Source organism: Tachypleus tridentatus, chromosome 8 (genome assembly GCF_004210375.1).
Source record: "Tachypleus tridentatus isolate NWPU-2018 chromosome 8, ASM421037v1, whole genome shotgun sequence".
NCBI classification, from domain to species: Eukaryota; Metazoa; Arthropoda; class Merostomata; order Xiphosura; family Limulidae; genus Tachypleus; species Tachypleus tridentatus.
In genome coordinates, this window is record NC_134832.1 from 131777098 (window position 1) to 131800070 (window position 22973).

A 22973-nucleotide genomic window follows, 5' to 3' on the forward strand; every position below is an offset into this window, starting at 1 on the left:
AAAAATAAAACAAAAACAAGGAGAAAAATCAAACTAAAATTTAAATAAAAAGAAAGAAAGGTTAAAGAAGTTATTAATAAGAATTAATAATAAAAGCAAAATAACTCAAAAGTAGAAAAATGAGGGATAATAAGCAAACAAAGTTTTCAAATAAAGATAAAAGTTAATATTATATGAAGATAAATTGAAAGAAAAAGGGATATTTTTAAGCACTAATTCAGAAGCACACAGAAAACCTGTGCAAAATTTTACATACACACAGATTCATTAGGGTATTACCTTCATGGTAATGCATCTCTGGCAAGTATTTAAAACTGCAGTCAAAAGTAATAAAATTTTTGAGGAATGCATTTAATTTTGAGTGACTGTTAATCTCAGTTTATAAATTATCATCACAATATTAAAAATTAGTTTTTGTCATGATAAGTACTATTTATAAGTTGACAACTAAAATTTGAAGGTGTACCACTTCATATACCTTTCTTGTTTAGTATGTTTTGAATTTCATGCAATGCTATATCAAAGCTATCTCTGCTAGCTGTCCTTAATTTAGAAGTGTAAGACTAGAGGGAAAGCACCTAGCTATCATCACCCACTTCCAACTCTTGGACTACTCTTACCAATGAGTAGTGGGATTGACCATCACATAATAATGTCCCCACAGCTGAAGGGGTAAGCATTGTTTGGTGCGATGGGTATCAAACCTGCAACCATCAGATTACAAGTTGAGTACCCTCACCACCTAGCCACACCAGGCTTACCTTCCTTGTACACTCTTCTTTATATCTGTCCATCAGACACAATAAAATGGGTCCAACAAATCCATGTCGAAACAGAACATTTTGAAAAGGCAATTACCTAACCAAATAACCACACATATTTTTGGTCTTTTAACTGTAGAATATCTACATGCACTTTGATTAACCTGTTGTATGGTTTGCTTTATTGTATTGCCAGAAAAAATAAACACTGAATGAAATAATTTAACCCCTTATATACCAGGCTTTGTTTGGAAGTGAGCTAAAAAAAATGTGATATCTTTGTTTTCGTTAGCCTATACTTATATATTATTGATAGAAAAGTGCTTTTATGATCTGTTATAATAATTATGTACAAAATATTCTCAACTAATAAATATTACATGCTTGGATTTATATGTGATATAAAAAATTTCAGTGAAACTATATTAAAAATGGGAATACTTTTTATACTGTTTCAGATACATAATTAAGAATAAATTTGATAGATCAATACAAATAGCATTTCCAATGCCATTTAGTGAGCAGTGATTGTAATGTTATGTAATAACAATCAAATTCAAGCTACTAATTAAAAAATACAACAACAAATGGCTTCCCCAAACTAACTTGGACAAATAGTTTGAAACCCAAGTTATAGCACATAAATCATAGATGGAGTTAAAGGAGATGAGCATTATATAGATTATGTACTCTGAAAAAACAAACTCATTTTTGTACAAGTTTCTTATAAATTTGTAGTTTTATAAAACTGAACAAGATATGAGGTGAAGTTCTCTCTTTTTGAAAGAAATGATTAACAATGTTTTATTTATTGACATTTTGTCCTCCTACATTGTTGAAAACTTTCCTGTAGTCTTTATTTCACAAAACTTTTTTTTTCATCAAAATAAGGATAAAATTTCAAGTTAGTTTTATTGTGTTTTATGATCACTGGTGTACAACAAAGTTTTCTACCATATCCAAGTTATAAGAAAGTCAAATCATCTTAAGCTAATCCAAAGGCTTCATTTAATATTTAAGTTTTAAAGTTGGATTTATATTAATTTATATAATTTTTGTTACATTTTTTTTTGTGATTTCCTTTGGGAATTCAAGTAGTGACTTTGGCCAATAAGGCCTGACATAAACATAATCTAACAAATGGAAACTTTCTTTGCTAAGCCAAATTTAATGCAGTGGGGTGTGAAATAATCTAATGAGATTTATTTCTTGTTTCACAAAAAGCTTATCTTTTTCTATCATACTGCAATATCATGAGACTTAAATATGAAATGGCAAAATAACCTCTTTGGAAATTTCAGAGAATATCAGGAACGTAACTGTGGTAGATGTTGTTCACTAATCAACATATCAAGCTGAGCTATGACCACTTTCTTCAAATCTCTTCCAATGAAACTGAAGCTATACCAGTTGATAACATTGAAAAAAGCCAAAAAAACAAGAGCTTTCATTGTGCATTTATATCACTAACCTATAATTCCTTACAGCTGAATGTGTGTGTGTGATTTTCTTATAGCAAAGTCACATTGGGCTATCTGCTGAGCCCATCAAAGAGGATCAAACCCCTGATTTTAGCATTGTAAATCCGTAGACTTCCCGCTGTACTGGCGGGGGCCTTTAAAGCTGAGATACAAGCAACCACATCAAGCTATAACAATGGATGTTGAGAAATAGTGACTGGCTAAAATTGATAGAACTACAACTGTATTAAAGTTAAAAGGTTTAAATCAGAATTTAGTTCTTAACTACTTCCACTTTTTAACTAGAAGAACAGAGGAGATAAGTGGTGAATTATGAGAAGAAATATCAATGCAAAATCAGAATTGTCAATTTTTATTCATATATGTAGCATTAAATATATATTTTTATGAAATAATTTCAACTCTAAAGAACTATTGAAATGTGTTGAAGAACAGCTGCAACTAAGTTTAAAACTGTTTTCTCTTGATGTCACACCAATAGTGTCCTATATTAAAGTTTACGCTGCTGTCTTGAACCCACAAAATGTGGTTATCAACAGTAAATTTTACGATATATTTCAGTCACAACACAATGGTTTACGTCAAAGACTCTTGGAGTATTATTTTATTTCACGTTTTTTAGATAATCACTAAGCTAAATGCATGAGAAATAAAAATATATTCATTTCAAAGCATTTATTCTCTTTTAGAATAGCCTAATATGCAAATATTAACAAAGATTTAAAAATATTTTCTAGAAAATATAATTAAATATAGTTAAATACAATTTTTATGAAGAAACTCAATCTTCATATTGAGCAAACCTAACACTAAGTTTTGGGGGATTTATAAAAAAGCAATATTATGCACAAACCTGTCAGAAGATTGATTAGAGCAGAATTTTCTGGAGACATGGAGTTATAACCAGCAGCTTCTAGAAGGTTTAATTTTAACACTTGCTGATATACTTGTGCAAGCCAAGTGGCAGAGAGAAACACAAGAACACCACTTCCATGAACTTCATCTACAAATTCATGCTATAAAAATAATAAAAATATTAACATCTTATTTGATAATCTTACTTTGCTTTATTCTGAAAAAAGTTATAAAATGTCTATTCAATCAAAATCTTAATTTAAAAATTAAAAGGAATAATTTTAATTTTACTTGCATTTTATACATGTAATAAAAAAATAAACTTCCAATACACAAGACTTAAAACTAACATACAGGAGTTGTATCCCTGTAGTAGATATAACCTTATGAGAGAACAACTAGAAATCAATGTGTAACACATCATAACCTTTCACAGTTATATTTGCTCCAAATTGTCCTTTTTTAGACATACTTTCTACCCCTTCTGAGTTTAATATAAATTACACACTTATGATATAAATACTGCTAGGACAACCCAAGTTTAAAACCTTCAAACATTTTGCTTTGCTGAAACCAGAAATATAAATCCTCCTATCATACTGTCTTTAAAAAAAAAAACAAATGTCAATAATCCTTTCTAGCATGTGCTATTGGATTACTTATAACCAGTGAGATGATGATATATTAATACACTGAAAATTTTATAAAGCTAGTTCATTTTTATGACAGTTTCTGAATTATTCAGCCTACAGTTTCCTTATTACTATTGCTAAAATCATACAGGATAGATAACAGAATTATTATAATCCAATTATAGATTACTTAGAAAGCTAGTTAAATTACGAGTTTTGGGACATTTTTTTATGTTTATATTTTGTGTTATAAATTGAGTATCTGAATTTTAAGACGTTTTCAGGTACTATGAAGAATCCTATCAAGAAATAGGGTGAAGTTTTGATGAAACATCAATAACCAAGTACAAGATCCCACACACTATCATGAATTTTGTTTTTTTACAGGGTTTTTTATTGTTCTAAAAGTAGCTAATACATAAAATCTAGAAATTTTCTTGGTTATATAAATAAATTTAACTAAAAACAAATTAAATTAAATAATTGTACAAGGAATGCACGAGTTGCTCATGCATGATGTAGTTAATTCTTTACAATAATTTACACCATACTATTGCTAGGTGATTTAATGATTTGTTATGACAGATTAAAAGTCTGTCACAGTTTAGAGTAATAATATAATAAGATTAAATGAAAGCAATTATGTAAAGGTTACAGGACTGAGTATTTTAATATAAATAATTGTGACTGTTAAAATATGCAGTCATTCTAGAAAGCAAAAGGTGTAGTTTAGTATTATTGTTTTTCTTTGTAGTGATTATGAGGTTGGTCAAACTGACTGAGTATGTATACACAGTTACTGTTAGGATAAAGGAAATACCAAATATATATACACACACACACACAGTTTTACTCACAACACACTTGCTGACACAGACCTGAAAATAAACTTTGTAAAAGCTGTTTTGGTTTTAATAACATTCTCCAAAACTCAGGAACATAGATTTAAAAAATATTCATTTTTTTCTCTCACAAAGAATTTTTACAAATCAGGAATGAACAAAAGACTTATTTAGATAAAATTATTTTATTTACCATAATGAACATTTGTTATTACTCTATTTGTGTTCTACAATGATCAATATGACCCTCATGTTGTGACTGGTCTAGAGAAATCTATAGCCAGTGATTGTCCAATCTATAAAGCATAAAATATGTAACCTAATGTTTTACAAATCAGGAATGAACAAAAGACTTATTTAGATAAAATTATTTTATTTACTATAATGAACATTTGTTATTATTCTATTTGTGTTCTACAATGATCAATATGACCCTCATGTTGTGACTGGTCTAGAGAAATGTATAGCCAGTGATTGCCCAATCTATAAAGCATAAAATATGTAACCCAGTTTTAATGAAAACGATTCACTTACGTAAAAGCACATAATCTTTTGTGCAAAATATGTATGTGATGGAGAAAAATTGATATTTTTGGACTCGATATACAAGGATTACTGAAGAATATGAAAAATGTTAAGACAGTAAAACCATCACAAGCCTGTAATCATTTAAGAGGTTCTTACTATTAAAATCACCTTGTACTTGGACTGACTAAACTCTCAAATCTTTAGCAGAAATACTTATTTAAAAGATGCAATGCTTTTGTACACAACATATTTGTAATGTTTACCAAAAGATATAAACTTTCATGAAGTTACATTAAGTAAATTCATAATTATAGAAAACAATTCTCCCAGATATATCAGGTCTAATGAAGCTACATGCACATAGAAATAACTAGTCAGCAGACACAAACTTTCACATTTACAGTTTCATATCTTTTAAACAAACATACTTAATATGAAATGAAAAATTTGTATCAATAACTAAAGAAAATATGATATAACATTTGAGTCCATAGTTTTTACTTATTTTAAACTTATGAGGTTTCATTCAAAGGTATGCAAGAATCATGCATAACAAGTTAGCAGAAAAGCCTTATTGACCAATCACTGCAGTGTAATTTCTCCATTAAATGATATGCTTGCATCCAAATGTCTTTTTTTAATTTTAGCAATTGATTACAGTTGTATTGTGATTGAACATATTATTCATTTCAGAATTACAATAATAATAATACAAAGTTTTGAATAAGAGAAAGTGATTCCTACAAAGATTAAAGAAACAAATTACAGAATTATTTATTAAGATTAAAAACGAAGAAAATTTAATATTTTACACTGAATTCCTATAGTACATATAAGAGACTGTCCAGTGACACTATAGTTTCTAATATGGATACATACAACCACAAATGAGATGGATTTTTGTTTAAATATTTTGGAACTTTATACTTCTAGTGAACAAATAATTCAAATCAATGTTAAATATTTTAATAAAGTTAATAGCTCAGAATTGGATAATAATGTCTATTAAGCAATTTTTCATTATGAACCTTTGTACGCTAATATTCCTTCAGTGAAGGTTTTGTTACTAACACTTCACCTATTACATCAAAATGAAGGTATTATCACACAAGTTTCTTATTTAGTAATAATAATAATAAACATTGATAAAACTAATGACACTGGAATAGAATAAAACACAATCTCTCTAATTTTAATCTGTTCCTTGGTCATTATGATATGTAATGAGAAACTGCCATTGAATTGTACCACTGAAAATATGCTGATGATAATTTTGCCATTTTTAATGTTCTTCGACATATACAACAGTTTTTACAGTGTCTTAACATGTCACATGATCCAGGCTGATTATGTGGATAAGAAAAAAAATCCATCTCAGAAAAGTTAGGATTGTTTTAATTAGACAAAAAAACATTTGGCACTATTTTTGAACAAGACATCTGACCTAACCTGACACCATTGGAGCCAACCTGGAGAAATTAACTTGTAAATGCTAAGTAAAATGGTGTAACAATGAAACACACTTGAAATGCTCTAGATGTGGTTGTGAATGTGCTGGTTCATGTGCAGCAATTAAACTAAACAATGGGTTCAGGTCAGATAAGGGATAGCTTATTGTAAGATATTCCAATCAATTTGATATATTAGCTAAATCAATCAAACATTCCTCAATGGATTACTCCACTGACAATGAACAAAACAACAGGCAGAATAATATCTTCAAAAATTAAAATAATATACACAAAATCATTTGTCTCAATATTTTGTTAAACTAATGTTACAATAAAGTTTCAAGAAGCAATGTTGAAACAGATGCATGATGCATTAGAAAAGGATTTCCTTAGCAATTCTCAGGTTGAACAACATTTCTGCAATGAAGAGTAAATATAAATACAAGAAGGACAGTATAATGCCTAGTACAGTACTGCCATAGTGTAATCCACACAGACATCATCATGTTACGTTTTCCTTAATATTTCACTTTAGAAGTATGCCAAGCTTCATTCACTGAGATTTATTGAAACAGCCCCAAATCACTAGTTTTGAGAGTGGCCACCTTATCAACCATTTTAGGATTAGTATTAAAAGATGAGCTGACTCATGTGGCAAATTTTAATAACTAAATAAAATCAAAAGATATATCATGTAACATCAAGAACACTGACTTGCCTTTCTTGATACAGTTGATATATAATAATAATGGTAAATTTGAATGTCAAGTATCTCATAAAATCATATCTACAAATTTATATTTTAACAGTTGGATTCCAGAGCTGTTTCAAGTAGATCTAGCTAAAATATTAATACAACAACTTATAAAATAGTTAGCATGTGTGAATATTTTTTTTAAGGAATTACCTAATACTAAAATGTTTCTAAATAAAAATAGCTTTCCAAATATTATCATACACAAGTCTGTTGACATTAAACAGAAAAAAATTAATGTTCCAAATATTTATAATATTACAAGATATACGTAAACAAGTGGAAATGTAAAAAATATGTTGCATATCTCATAGATCCTATCTACAACTTGATTTAATAGTAGTTTGTAAACCTGAGAAAAAAAAAAAATTTTTCAGGTATAAAGGCAGAATTTCATAGTTAAAAATACCTAAAGGGATATACATATTTAAATATTTTAGATGTGATTATAAGTCCAGTGGTTGAACTAATAGGTGATTAGAAACATATGAAAGATCATGTAAACTTAGTGAATAATAATAATTAATCAAGTATACATGATCATGTGCTTGGCAAATGTGACACTGCCACATCCAGAGGATATGATAAGGAGAGTTTTAAACTAAATATATCTAATTAACACTAATTCAAACCAGAGCTGAACAAGATATCAGAAACAAGATTATAAATGAGTTATGTTTTAGTGAAGATTAGAAATGTCTGTGAATATTTACAACTGAATTTTGAATAGTTTCTTTATATATTTACAGAAACAAAAACTGCAGTAAACTCTACCGACCTCAGTGAGTGGTACAGGCTGATCCTGACTGATATAGTATTTGTTTCGCAGCAATTTCAGGTTCAATAGTAAAGCAGAAAAAGTTGCCAGGTAAATTCCATCTGCATTCACTATTGTTATGCGTGACAATGAGTCATAATCCTTGTTGATACTATCACCTGTGATTTCTTCCCTCTGAGAGTGCCATATCCCTTGTAAAATGTGAAAAAAAACAATAAGGTTTCCAAACTATACTTCAACCACCTTGTGTGCATCGAAATATTACTTTGCTTTCTATCAATTAAAAAACAAATTGGTTCATATTTTATTTATATGGTTGTGAAATAATTGACAGAACATTAACAAAATAAGCTTCATTACTCAACTGCTTCCTTTGTTTTATTCAGGCAATGTGGGTTTTCCTTGAGTCTATGAAGTCCTGTAATACTAGCATGTTTTGAAGAGTTTAAATTATCATTAAATGTTTTTTTGTTTTATTAACATGGACTTTAAACTATCTATTCATTTGAAAGATAAACAGTGAAAGAAAAAAATATCCTCGAACCTGCTAAAGATACAAAATTAAGTCATTTTAAACCTAGAATTAGTGATGTGGTCCAAATGAACTTCATTAGATGTTTAAACACTTTTGAAAACTCTTTAAGCACCAAACTGCTTATGCATCTGTTAAACTGTAAATTATTTGATCAGTTCTGCTAGATTTCCTATCTATTTTACATGAAAAATGAGTCTCTCAACCCAATTTATTTGATCAGTTCTTTACAATTTATACTATGTGAGAAGCCAAAACAATGAAATTACTCAGTGTGATTCAATATGTGGACTTCCACTGGCAGTGAAAAGTACATACAAAATTGGTTACTTGAGGTTTAAACCTTGTACCTACAAAACTGACAAACCAATCAATATAAATACACTGTTTGCTGTAAAGATACTTGTTAGATAAGAAAATAATTTAACTATGTCTAAAAATCCTTCTTACAGCTACTGTTAACTAAGCTTTCACATAATTATTCTTTCTAAACGATGGATAATATGAAGGGAATCCGTACTAATAAAAATACTTTTAAAAATGTTACCAATAGTGAACATAATGCAGTTTATAATTACAAGATCTGCAATTAATCCATGATGCATATATTATTATATTAATATATATGATTTTTTTGTTAAGTAAAAACAAACAAACAACAGTTTACCTTCAACTGAAAAATACAGAATCTAGGAATTATGTTGCTGGAAGAATACATACCAAGTAAACTATTTAACACTTTTCTTTTTAACTCCATATGAATAATTCTTTAGGATATTTAATAGCACAGAAAATGTTAAAATAATTAACACAAAAAGAACAATTTTAATAACCAATGGTTTTTAGAATAAATCAGGTATTTCACCTTTAGTGTAAAAAAAGTTGAAGGTTTTGCACCTCTTTCATGTTCCTGTGCACATTATTTTCATTAATAATAAATTGTTTTGACTGAAAACAGTATTAGCTTGAGATTACCTCACATTTATTTAAAGTTTTTTACTTTGTAAATATAAATATACAGGCATTAGTGCTTGAGAAAAAAAAAACAAAAACAACTGATTCACAACAGCTACAATTATACTTAGACTTACCATCACAATAGTTTGAGGCAAACTCTTGTATTTCCTGATCACATTCAATTGAACTCCTTATTGAGAGCAATTTCGGGAGAAGATTTTGAAGGGACTTGACAAAATTATGAGCATTCTCTCGTTCTTGCTGTGCAAACTCATTTCGCATTTCACAAAGTTTCTCAACCCTTTCTCGTTCTGTTTTTCCAGCATCTTCCTGTCCAAGCAAAGTTCTAGGAGCCTTTTCCCTTCTAGTTCTTTCTTCTTCTGCTAACCTTCTTTCTTCTTCTTCTAGTTCACGATTCATCTAAATATCCATACATGAAAAACAAATCTAAAAGTTTTCTTGAACTAATTTTCATTATGTTTAACACATTTTATGTTCAGTGTGAACTACAATGTGTTTTCAAATCCCACCTTTGACAGTTGCTTCTTCCTCGTTTTTAGGTTATTTTCCTTTCCATGTATATTCAACATATTTTGCATGGTTAACTTTATACAATCAACCTCCTTTCATCAAAAAGGACACTGAAAATCAGTCAATAAAACTTTGTTTTTTAAACAAGCCTACTTCTGTTCACTGTCAAACAAGTTTCCTAATATGAGTTAGCAGAACCTCCTACCTTTTGTTTACTGTATGAAATGCCACATTTTCCATATATCAGTCAATAAAACTATTTCCTTATATTTATAAAACTTCCACTTTTGGATCAAGTGTCAAACAATATTTCATTATAGAATAGTTTATGTAATTATATATGATAATACAACTGATAATAAATGTTATCATATACTTTTTTACTGGCCTTATACCTGTTTGTAGTAGGAATAGTGTAACAGCATTTCAGTCATACACATATTACATGCAACTGTTTTTCTGACCTTTAACCTCAGTTCCAGAGCTCATGAGGTCCAACCACACTTACAACAAAGTCTTAGATTAAATGTACATCAAACCTTATGGTGTCTAATGCCTAAACTGATGAAAAATGATCTGTTTATGTGATATTATATCACATTAAATTGTAATAATTTGAATCATTTTTTTTTACAGGCCATATATTCCAATAAGAGTATAATACCACTAACATCAAAATCTTTAGCTCAAGATTTGATGTCCCATAAATGACTGACATAAATTGCACTTTAGTTGACGTGTTGTGTGTTGCAAGTCCAAGTAATTTGAAGAGCTCTGAATTAACCCTTAAGCAGTAGGAATGTTGTAGGTAGCAGCTCACCACAAATGCAAAAAATTGAGAAAAATTTCTTATGCATAATCTTTAGAATTTTTATTATGAATTTGGAACAAAATATGAAAGAAAATGAAAATAAAAGTGTAATACAGAACTCTTTATTACAAGTTTAAATGTTTTTAAGGATATGAAAATCACAAACACATTATCCAATGCTACTTTACATTCTTTACATCAGGTAGTCACCATCTTTCACTTTTCTTTTCGTATTACATGCATACATACATTACATTGTTTCTGTTCACTTTTTCTAGCTCCTGAGGATGGAATGCATTTTGAGAAGTGCTGAGAAAATGCTTCTTTTCCAACAAGTCTATCAGTAACAGTAAGGCTATGTCTTCCTGGGAAAGGTTTTGTCACCCTTCCATACCTTTCTAATAATTGGTAAATTACATTGTAACTTAACTGTCTCAATGATGGCTTCTTGCCAGTTTTTACTTGATATGTTATAAGAATTCAAAACTGAGATATCAGTTAGGTGAAAAAAGAACTTTTTGTGTCACTTCACACATTTACAAAAGCAATCAAGTTTGTCCAATTTGCATGTCACTTTTTTCAACTAGCCTCATGTTGATAGTATAATCTAAAACCATAACAGGTTTGGTTATCAGTTGTTTAGTTTTGTAATCACCCTTTCCACTGCAATTCATTTCACCTTTACATACTGTACTGAGCAAAGAAACAGGATGTTCGTGTTTCCAATGAAGTGCTAAAAATATTCCCTTGCTTTTGGTCTCAACATTTTCCTTCTTCAGAGGTGAAAATTTAGGCATGATATTCTGATTAGTTATAACTGTTCCACAAAAACCAGTCTTATTTTCAAAGAGAAAATTCCATAATTCTGGATTTGTATAATAATCATCATTATATGACCTTTTTCAAAATAGTCTTTTCATCAGTTGCTTGACAACTGATCCTGAAAATCCTAATCAGGGATCTTTAGGGGCATCTACTTCATTTGCAGAATAGATAACCATATCTATTACAGTTCCTGTCTCACAGTTACATAATACAAAGATCTTTATTTCAAATCTACAACACTTGCTTGGAATGTATTGCTTGAAAACAATGCAATCCTTTAAATGAATCAAAATTCACTGATAACTACTTTTTGTAATAGAGGAAAAGATTCCTTAGCTTTATTCTTTACTATTGCAAACACTTCTTGAACTTTCCATAATCAATCATTTGCATTCAGTTCATTACTTGCAAGGTGCAAATATCTAAGAATCTCCATGAATCAATCTAGAGTAATGTATTTTGAAAAAATTGAAGTTCCTATAAGGGGATAATTCATCCAATAATCAGCCAACATATTTTTTTACATGTGGCATAAGCATCTCCAGAAGAAAAAAAGAAAAGAGATATTTATATATTTATTCAAGAGTTGTATCTTCCCATTTCTTACTTCATGAAGTAGAGGGAGTGTTACTTTCACTCTCTTCAGAATTCAAGGATTTACAAAACTCAAAAGATTTGTTTGTTTCTCACACAGTATGACTTTTTATACTTTGATCAAATATAGAAATAAAAGATTCATATTCTTCAGATTCTTCCACGTGCCTAAATTTATCTGCGAGTACAATGTTTCTACTATCAAAAGAAAGAATAAATGAATCAAAATTGTGACACCTCATTCTAATTCACTTATACATTCTAATTCACTATCTAATTGAAACAATTGAATTTGATAAAAGTTTTCTTCTTCACTGGAATAATTATTACTCCAATCTTGTCTTCTCATGAAAATTGTTTTCACTTCATTCCCTTAGCTGATGCATCCTTCCTTTTATGCTCCATGACTTACAGAGAAAATTACTCAGACACAATGCTTTGAGTAGGTGCAGTCACTATGGTATGAGGGGGTTCCAGTTAATGTTTTTATAGCCTGTATCATCAATTGATGATAGCTGTACTGAGTGCAAAGAATAATAACATCAACTGATGATGGCTGCTCTTTAAGGGTTAAGTAAAAACACCTAGTAGCAACAATGTTCTATTTCTAAAGTGGTTGAAAAATGTTGTTATAATATTTTTTTTAAATTAAATCCTGTATATGGTGATTAAGATTATTACTAGTCTAATTGTGATGTTATTTTATACAAATTACAGATCAATAGACAATTCTTCTTCAGTCTAAATATTACGTACCATAATTATTTATTTTTAATATTTATATTACAAAATACCTACACAACTACATAGGAAACAAATTCAAGATCACTAAACTTACCTCCTCCTGTTCATTGTCAAAACCTTCCTCAGGTCCTTCAGTAGTTCCTGACGATTCTGTATCTGATGCAAGAAGAAATTCTGGTTTTTCCTTATTTTCACCAGTTTGAGTGATGTCATCATTTTTTATGGATATGCGACTGTCCTTCTCCACAACATCGACTTCATTTTCAATGACAGTGAATGTCTTATCAGTTTCATCTGCAACACTTTCACACTTCTTTTCCTTATTGTTATCCTCTGTTTCTAAGTTACAGATTTTAAAAGACTGTTTTTCATCATCACTAATAGAACTTCTGTCCTCTATTTCCAAGTCTTGTCCACTTTGTTCCCCTATATTAGTGCCTGAATTTTTTTCAAACTTTTTTAAAGACTCTTTCTCAACTAGAACATTTTCATTGCCAACTATGTAATCACACCCTGTTGAATCAGTAGATATCTGAACATCGTAACTATTTTCAAATTTTTCTTCAGTTTCATCAGTTCCAAATCTTCCTCGATATTCTGAACCTGTATTATTTAATTCACTCTGGGTTGTACACACTTTATTCTCAAATTCTGTTTTTAGCTTTTTGTCATCTTCATAAGTATTTAAAGTGTCATCCACTTTATCATCCAATCTCTGGGGGTATTTACCAAGAGTGGAACTTTGGTCCTGAATACTTATTCTATTTTTTTTATTTTGAGCTCCTACAAAAGAACCTCATCAAAATCATTAAAATGCATTGAAATTTCACAAGAAATAACATAAAATAAAACTCTAACTACATAAACTTTTATTTACTATTGATACCTCTGAAAAGCTACAACTGTTATAATGCAGAGAGCATTTTGTTACTGCTTCAACTTGTTTAGTAACAAGTTCTCATACTGTCAAAGCCTAACAAAATTTTGTCTGAAAAGTTTAAAATAAGTACATTCCAAACTGTTACCCATCTTGACCAATAAGCCTTATATTACTTCTCAAAAGGAAGTTAAACATAATTTAAACACACACACACACACCCTCAATAACTTCAACTTCTTTTTGGATAATGATAATGGTAATTAATCAACTGATTTCACAGCTTGCACCTGGTTCTAATTAATAGCTAAAAAGAGGTTTCATTAGTTACTCAGTACTAAAAATAATTGATTTATGATTTCATTGAGAAAGCAATGAAAGTTCTTGCAACTTCTTATTGAATAAAATGTCAAACTGTATAGTAAATGTCTACAGGTCCTAGATAATTCAATTTGTTGCAGAATAGTAAAGAACTGCAATGTTAAGTTTGATCAGAGAGCAAGTTAACTTCCAAATTCCCATTGTGTTAGATTATGCAACATAATCAACAAAATTCAGTACTTTTAATACACAAAAATTTTTGCAATTAACATTAGGAACAAAACATTTTACAAAAACTACATTCTAATTAACATGTTAAAAACGTTTTCAATGACCTTTATTTCCAATTGGGTACTTTTAATGGCAAGAGCCTCTCTGAATTTTGATGTTTTTTTCACCAGTTGCATTTGTAAAGCCTCCAGTACTATGTAATAACAATACTAATTTGCTCATGCACATTCTATACTTTTATTTCAATACAAAAATGTGTTTGTAATTAACCCACTGACTGTAACTGCTCAAGTGCAGATAGAATATATGAAGCAAGAAACTGTATGTCACACTGTCAGAGGTGGACTGTACCCTAATATAGTCAATCAGCACTAAAGAGGTTAGTACTGGAGGTTTATTGTTTGTTTTTTTAATTTTGCACAAAGCTACATGAGGTCTGTCTGCACTAGCCATCCCTAATTTAGAAGTGTAAGACTAGAGGGAAGGCAGCTAGTCATCACCACCCACTGCCAACTCTTGGGCTACTCTCTTTTACCAACGAATAGTGGGATTGACCGTTACATTATAACACCCCACAGCTGAAAGGGCAAGTATGTTTGATGCAATGGGGGTTCGAACTCGCAACCCTTAGATTACGAGTTGACTTAACTCATCTGGCCATGCTGGGCCTACCGGGGGAAGTTCATAAAGCAACTTATGAAACTATTAAGGTTCAAAGAATCTCTGACCAATAACACTATCAAAATGAAAATAAATATCAGGAAAAGCTTTTAACATGTTAATTTGAGTATAATTTTTGAAGAATTCATTTTCTGCATGTATACACTTTCTGTAATACAACTAATGTCAGCAGAGTATCATTAAACACTATGTGTACAAGAAAATATTTTTTCTTAAGTTTTTGTTCTATACTTACATTTACTTTTTCAAAAATCATAAAAGTTTCAAATAATTATGTTACAATTTCACTCCATAATGTTTATATCATGAAATAAAATTCAAAATGTACATGCTTTGTAAATATCCATTTTTTTTCTAACATCTTACCATATCCCACAGCTATAGATTTTCTTATTCATATAAGTCAAAATTAGTTTGCCTATCATGTTTTAAACCCTCCAAAAAGTACTAAAAGAAACTATACCTCATTTAATTTATACTATACTGCATACATACACAATACTGTAAAATTCCATTTAAACATACAATAACAATTTATAATAAAGCATGCACAAGTGTTACAGTTATTGCCAGTATACATTTCCAATCATTTTAAAAACAGTTTGAAAATTCAAATTACATTTTATGTGAACTAAGAACTCATCTGAGATTTTACAGGGAAACATAAAAAAAACAACTCATCATTAGACTGTTTCTCTTTCTTGTTCAAAGCACTTCTGATTTAATAGAGTATATACAATAACTTCACACCTTTGTAGTCAACATCATGCAAGTTCATATATAGGCTGTTGATATGCTGCACATATTGATTTGGCACACCTTCCCCTGTTGCTAGATGTTCCAAACTTGACAACAATGCAACAGTGCATGATACACTTGTATAACAAACACTTGTGTCATTGCTATGGCAACATTCTTCCAGAGAATCCATAACACTGGAATTAAAATAGATATGTACATTATTTGAAAAGTTACTGAATGTGTTATATAAATTAAATTATGCACTTATCTGATAGTTCACTGTGCAGTTTCACACAAATATTCTATTTCTAAATATAATATAACCCTAATTACATTAAAATTCCTTACACTAAATGTATTACATATGCATCAACACTAACAAAAAACAGCAGATTCAGGATAAGCCAGTCCTTATTGGACAACAAAATACATTGAAATCTTACTATTCAGTACTGGCTAACCACAGTTAATCTGTAGACTTACTTTTGATGCAAAAAGAAATTAACTGGTTAACTCAATAAAAAAAAAAAAAAAAAAGTGTAGGTTTTGTGTATACCACATTGTTATTAAAATCAAACAAAAGGATTGTACTCTATCCTATTATACCAGATCACCATCATCTGCAACCACAAAATCTCATGTATAAAACAGATTAATTCTCAGCTCATACTAACTTGTACGGGTATGGTTATCATTTTCAGATTCAACATACAGGAATTACTATAGAACTTGTAAAAATTTAAGGCAATAAAACCATAAAGGCTGTGTAATTCAACCAGCACAATACGAGTCTCTTTTATCATAATGCATTTAAAGTTGTTACTTCTTTTTCTATCGTTAAGGTTGGAAAACTGATCATTGTGTATGCAATACAAATACAATTGGGAGTATTTTTTTTAATAAATTTAAATTAAAAGCTTCTGGCAATAGATTTGAAGATTACTTTCTTTATAAACAAAAACATTCAAACACAGTCAGCTTATCTGATTTTTGGTTGGAAGACTTCATTTGCTTTAGTTCAAAGAGATGTAAATAGTAGTACTTTAAATTTACGAATGAAGTGAGTGATGAATTTAGACAACGAACTTCAATATTTTATGTCTCACACCAGTCGCGTAATGTTATGTATAAATCGTGCACTAGCTGCAAGATCAGTACCCATTTTTACTTTTCCCTCATTAAAATAAAAAAATAAAAGTGGAAAAAAAAGATACTTTTTTATGTGGCACATTCATTGATAACTTCACCATTTCAAATTTAATGAAACTACAAAGTACCTTCTCTGTACTTGTTTAAGGTTAAACTCTCAGCAATACTACACAATAACATTATTAACTTTACTGTGCACAATCAGACTCAACAATTGGAATCAGGGTGATTGTGTGCTACAATAATCGATGATTTGAGATGGTGATATGATTAATAGACCAGTAATATTTTTTTTAATGATTACGTTTTTGTGGTATCCATAGATTCAGTAAGGTTTTATTTACCTTATCATGTACCACTTCACACATAAAATTCTGTGTAGGCATTAAAATTTGTCATTGAATAAAATCTTTAAACAAATACATTATCTGGCACAAGAAAAACACGTACATTTCCATACAACACATCACCACGCTTACATTTTAGTGAGGTCCAAATCACTGAAATGGGACGTCTTCCCTTCACCACACAGAGGAGGGCCTGCAAACTTGAGTAACAGTTCGGGATTCCCCAGAATCTAGAAAGAGAGCACAAGCAACATTTCTAGTTTTTGCAACTTTGAAAGATAAAAGTTTTAAACAAACAAAACACACAAAAATGTTTATTATTGAGAATTTTTAATACATTTATGCTACAATTACAATTTAAAGATATTGTAATTATTAGATGAATACTCGTTAATATCCTGCTTCATGACTTTGTAAAATGAAGTTAATGTACTGCATACATATACACAAATGTTCAGATATTTCATAAAACTGTTTTCATACAATGAATAATTATTTAACATTTAAATTATGTTAATAAGAAAGTACCTCTCGAACAGCTTTCAGTGCTTCCAAACGATGCTGTGTTGGTGGATACAACAGCATTCGATGAAAAAGGGATTCTAAAACAGGTCGCAGTGATTTTACACATCCAGCCAGTCGTACCAGCTCTTTAGCAATACTGTAATAGCATTTTGTGAAAAATAATGCACAAATTTAATAGTAACAGTATTTTTTAAAGAATACTGTCCACTTCTATTTTTCATAAATATCTTCTCACATCCTTATGTAAATTGAATCAATTATATAAAACAGCTTATAATTTTCCATTATCATTTGTAACTTTTCTACATCTTTAAACAAAGAAAATTCTTCAACAAGTCTCATTATTCACTTACCATTAGAAACAGCACTATTCAGATCAGTTGATAAAAAAACCGTCTTAAAAGAGCATTTTACAGATTTCTCATGTTTCACTTAAAATAATACCCAGTTCTTGTACATTGTTAATCTATATACTTAAAAGCAGCAGGATTAAATGGTAAAGAACTTTATTTATGAATAACATTTTCTTTATTACAAAATGACATATGAATCAATTAAAAAGTTCCATACTCATGGTGTAATCTTGTTAATTTTAGTTCTTAATAGAGTAAGATAATGTCTTTTCAGCCCAAGATAAAAACCATCAATTTTGTTTAATATTTTGGTAATAAAATAAATTTTTTCTTTTCTAATATATTTTTATTGAAAATATAGACAACAGATGACTAAACTGAAAAAAAAAAATCCACACACCAATTCAGTAGCTTTATTAAAGATTGTAAAATGGGGAGTAAGCTGTGCTTATTTGTTACAAGTTATAGCCTATATTTTTACTTGTACATGTTGAATTCTAAGTAACAGTATCAAGATGTTGATTTTACTCCATTTAAAAATGTAATTTTTTTTATTAAAATGTTTTGTCATAAGGTCATAAACAAACAACTACAAATATAATTGAAATTTCAAAAGATACATTTCATTAGTACCTTGATACAAAGAAAACTAGAAACGCTGATAGACAGAAGTATGGCACATAAGTGAGAAACAGTTTAATTTTCCTGAGAGCACTTACTGCCAAACTCTACATACATGATTACTGTAAACTTTTGCCCAAACTATGAGCAATAAATTGATATTTGTAAATATACTTCAACTTTACCACATTTATTAACTCAATAAACCTGTCTGAGGTCTCCAAAAGTGTTCTGTATGAAAAGTAAATAAAACTGCAAAGAGTAACAAATATTTTTACTCCTTCCCTTTAAAGTTCATATATCCTGCTATGTTGTAGCCTATGGAGTACATAATGATTCTCATGATTTAAGGCATGTAAATATTTAACTATCACAACAGTACAAACTGAAATGTTAAGCATCCCTTACGTGATATCATTCTAGCCTTCTTACAACATATTACCAAATACTGGTGCAGGTGGTTTAAACAAGTGAATATGCCAGACAAACTGCCTAAAAGCACCAAAACTGGGAAACATCAATAAATGTGAAATGCACACATACTTAGTTTGTATTTCTGTACAAATTAGAAGAAACTGGGTAGATCCATGTAAACAGAAATATTCTGTTCTAGTTTCATTTCAAACACATGGCTTAATCCATTATGCATTGGATATTCAATTTATGAAGGTGAACTCTACAGACACACATTACAAAAATGTTGCTTTTAGTTAAAGCATTCTCAGAGTTCACACAAAAAAATATTTTTAAACTAGTATTTAAGATATTTAAAAAAAATTACAAAATGAGATTTCCATCAGTTTCTTTTGTGCATGGCAAGTAACTTACAAACTTGTTGATAAATTAGAATTAAAAACAGTTCAATTTTAACTCACACTCAATTGCAAATAACTTTCTACATGTAATGAGAATTTTTTTGAATTCCACTTATATTTAAATATTAAAAAAACACTACAATTAACTCAATTCTTCACTCTAGACCAATTCAAGTAATGCAAAGAAAGGGGGTAAGACATCATAACTTGTTGAACATTAACTATGACATCATGCATTCCTCTGTTAAAACAATAACTCAATGTATGTTTACTTGTCTATCAGACATTACCAAACATTTTTTATCCAAAAACACATTTAAACAGTCACTCTCCTCCACTGCCAATCTTTATTAAACAGTTAACCATTTTTTTGTAAATTCTACATCCAGAAACTCAACATTTCACAAAGCTAAGCTTCATCATACCATATTAATCAAATAATTCTTATAGAACTTTTAACATGTAATTACAAATAATTGGAAAATACTGCAACACCACACACTGAATAAAAGTTCCAAACATAAAATACACTGACAAACTACTACATCACATTACCATGATTCCTATTATTTGTGTTCATGAAATTAGTGAGTTCATTGTGGTTTAATTTTTGTTACTAGTACCATCAGTTACTGATAGAACATATTACTTTTGTATTAAAGTTCTTACAAAGATACTAATCATATTACTTGTTCAATGCTGTCATATACAACAGTATTTCTTTGTCTACAATGTAACAATGCTAGTAACACTATGAAGTTCTTTATTTCTTCCACTTCCTACAAAATATCCCATGTAATTAAAACATTTTTAAAAAATCCTTCACTAATACATAAACTTAAGATGCATTGTCTTCACCTAATATTTCCTAAAACAAAAAGAGCAAAATTATAATTAGCAGACAATAAATTCAACTGATTTGAAACAGAATCATGCAGTATGTAAAAGCCTTTGAAAATGACCTGTAAATGGTTTTGGCTTCAGCACTGTGACAAGTAGGTGCTGCAGCCAAACACCCTGATCCTCTTCCCATCTCCTTACTATCATTCACCGTACCCTTCTGAGATGAAATGATGTTCTTATCCGTTCGAGGAGATCCTATTAATCCAACCAAAAGAGGGCACAGTTGTTGCCTATAAAGTATATGGAAATATGTTTCAATATATTTAATTTACAACTTTATTACAAGTTCTATAAGACAAATCAGCTAGACACAAAATGAAAGTTTATATAAAGTATATCTTTAATTATGTTTATACTTTTTTTGTTATTACAATGCTGAGCTCTGTGGTTCAATTCCTGCTGATCACTAGAAACAAATAATCAACCAACCATACTACTGTGAAAGAATGCATTAAAAGTTTAACCTCAGAAACAAAAATCTTTTCACCCATTGTATCATTATTTTTAAATACCCTTCAGGTATAAACAAAACAAAACAAAACAAAACTAGTAATTAAAAACAAAAAAGTCAGAATACACATTGAAAATACCAATCTTATTTGTATGTCATATGAAATATCTTTTGGGTAAATTGTTCTCTTTCAGATACCTTTATTTATTTTTCTAAACATCACTAATATAATAACTCCATTAGTTTAGTGGTTCCCAACCTTTTTGACTGAAGTGTCCCTAAATTAACCCCCTTTCATCCAAATATCCCACCATTGTAGTAGACTTATTGCAACATGTCTAATTTCATGATTTCTTCTCTAACTTTACATTTTGTTTTTCTGTAATGAACTGATCCATCAGTTAACTTATCTTCACACAGCAAATTTCACAATTAAAAATAAATTCACTAAATGTAGTCGTTCTACAACTACAACTATGAAATGTATGTAAAAACAAGCACCTTAAACCAAAACTGAAGAATAAGCTTCAGCAAACCAATCACAGAGGCCGCCAGCATTGCCAACTTACTTTCTAACCAATCACAAAGGTTGACAGTGTTACCAACTTGTTTATCTTGTAATCATTTCATTAATTTTTTTTACAATTATCAGAAGTAGCTTGCATAACAACATTAGAGAATCAATGCTCTAAGTGACATAGCTTGCAGACACACACTTCTATTCACTTAAACTGCTAATTACAGACAGTAATTAACTTCATTTATGTTGTATTAGTGTGTCAAAAGTTATGATTTTACTTCACCAATGCTTGTAACAAAGCAATAAAATGCTGTAAATAGTAATTACTTTTATTTTCTATTTTGTAATGGCATTTATAGTATTTGGATTATCTTTATAATATCATAATTTCTTCATAGACAAGTTACTACTTATCCCATTTAAAAGTCATTACAATATAGCAATCCCATATAAAAGTTGCTAACACTAACTTTCAAATGTAATTAGTTTATCTAAATCAATTAAATTTTGTGATTTGTACAACTTCATATTTAAGTCACATTAAAGATTAATATCCAACATTCTAAAGAGCTTGTATCAGCATTTAAAGAAATGGATGGATCCTATGACAAACTTTACACAGTACCATTAGAAAAACTAAAAAATTAGTAACTCAAGCATTTTCAGATAGTAAAACAGTATGCTTGGGTTATCCAAATTCTTAATTAAAACATCCAACTAAATTTGCCAAGCAAAATAATTAGCTAATCAACAAATTCATTCATTAACCATAGTGATAGCAAATACCCATGAAAAAGAATAGTAGAAAATGATATTAAACACTATAATAAAATGCAGCTTTAGGCTTGAGAGTATAGAAAGTTAAAAGCTTATTCAAGGTAAAGCATACTGATGTAGCAAATCTGTTTGTTTGTTGGTTTGTTTGTTTTTTTTAACTAAAGAGGTTTTTTTTTCAACGGATGACATTCTTACTGTAATTGTTGATTATGCATAGATGGTTTTTCAAGAGAAGTTTAAAACTCTTAAACTTTCACAATCTATAAAACAAAAAAACATTAACATGAAACAGGTATCCATCATTTCAGAACAATTAAAGAAAAAAAAAGAAAGAAAGATTTTATATGCTGGTGTATGTAAATATTGCATGAAAGAAAAACAGGACAGTTAAAAATAAAAAAGTGGAAGATTTTGAAATGCTCTAAGAAAGAAAAACCATGCCTCAGTGAGCTAATAAAAGTTAGCAAAGATCGGTTTCTGGCACAAATTGCAGATTTATACACTTTAGTGTTTTTATAATTAGAGGTTTCTCATAGAGATTGTTTCTGATGAGCTATTTTCAGGTTTCCCTAAAACTCAAAGAAC

At 29.5% G+C, this 22973-nt stretch overlaps 1 protein-coding gene across 1 annotated transcript in view; it reads right to left on the minus strand.

The window, feature by feature from the left end:
- The window catches only part of LOC143223509 (brefeldin A-inhibited guanine nucleotide-exchange protein 3), an 83449-nt gene that overhangs the window by 51255 nt on the left and 9221 nt on the right, over window positions 1-22973 (minus strand). The window contains 8 exon segments of the mRNA XM_076451582.1: window positions 3096-3258; window positions 8083-8273; window positions 9706-9991; window positions 13171-13859; window positions 15937-16121; window positions 17556-17653; window positions 17952-18084; window positions 20700-20870. Coding sequence (XP_076307697.1) covers window positions 3096-3258; window positions 8083-8273; window positions 9706-9991; window positions 13171-13859; window positions 15937-16121; window positions 17556-17653; window positions 17952-18084; window positions 20700-20870 — 1916 coding nt within the window.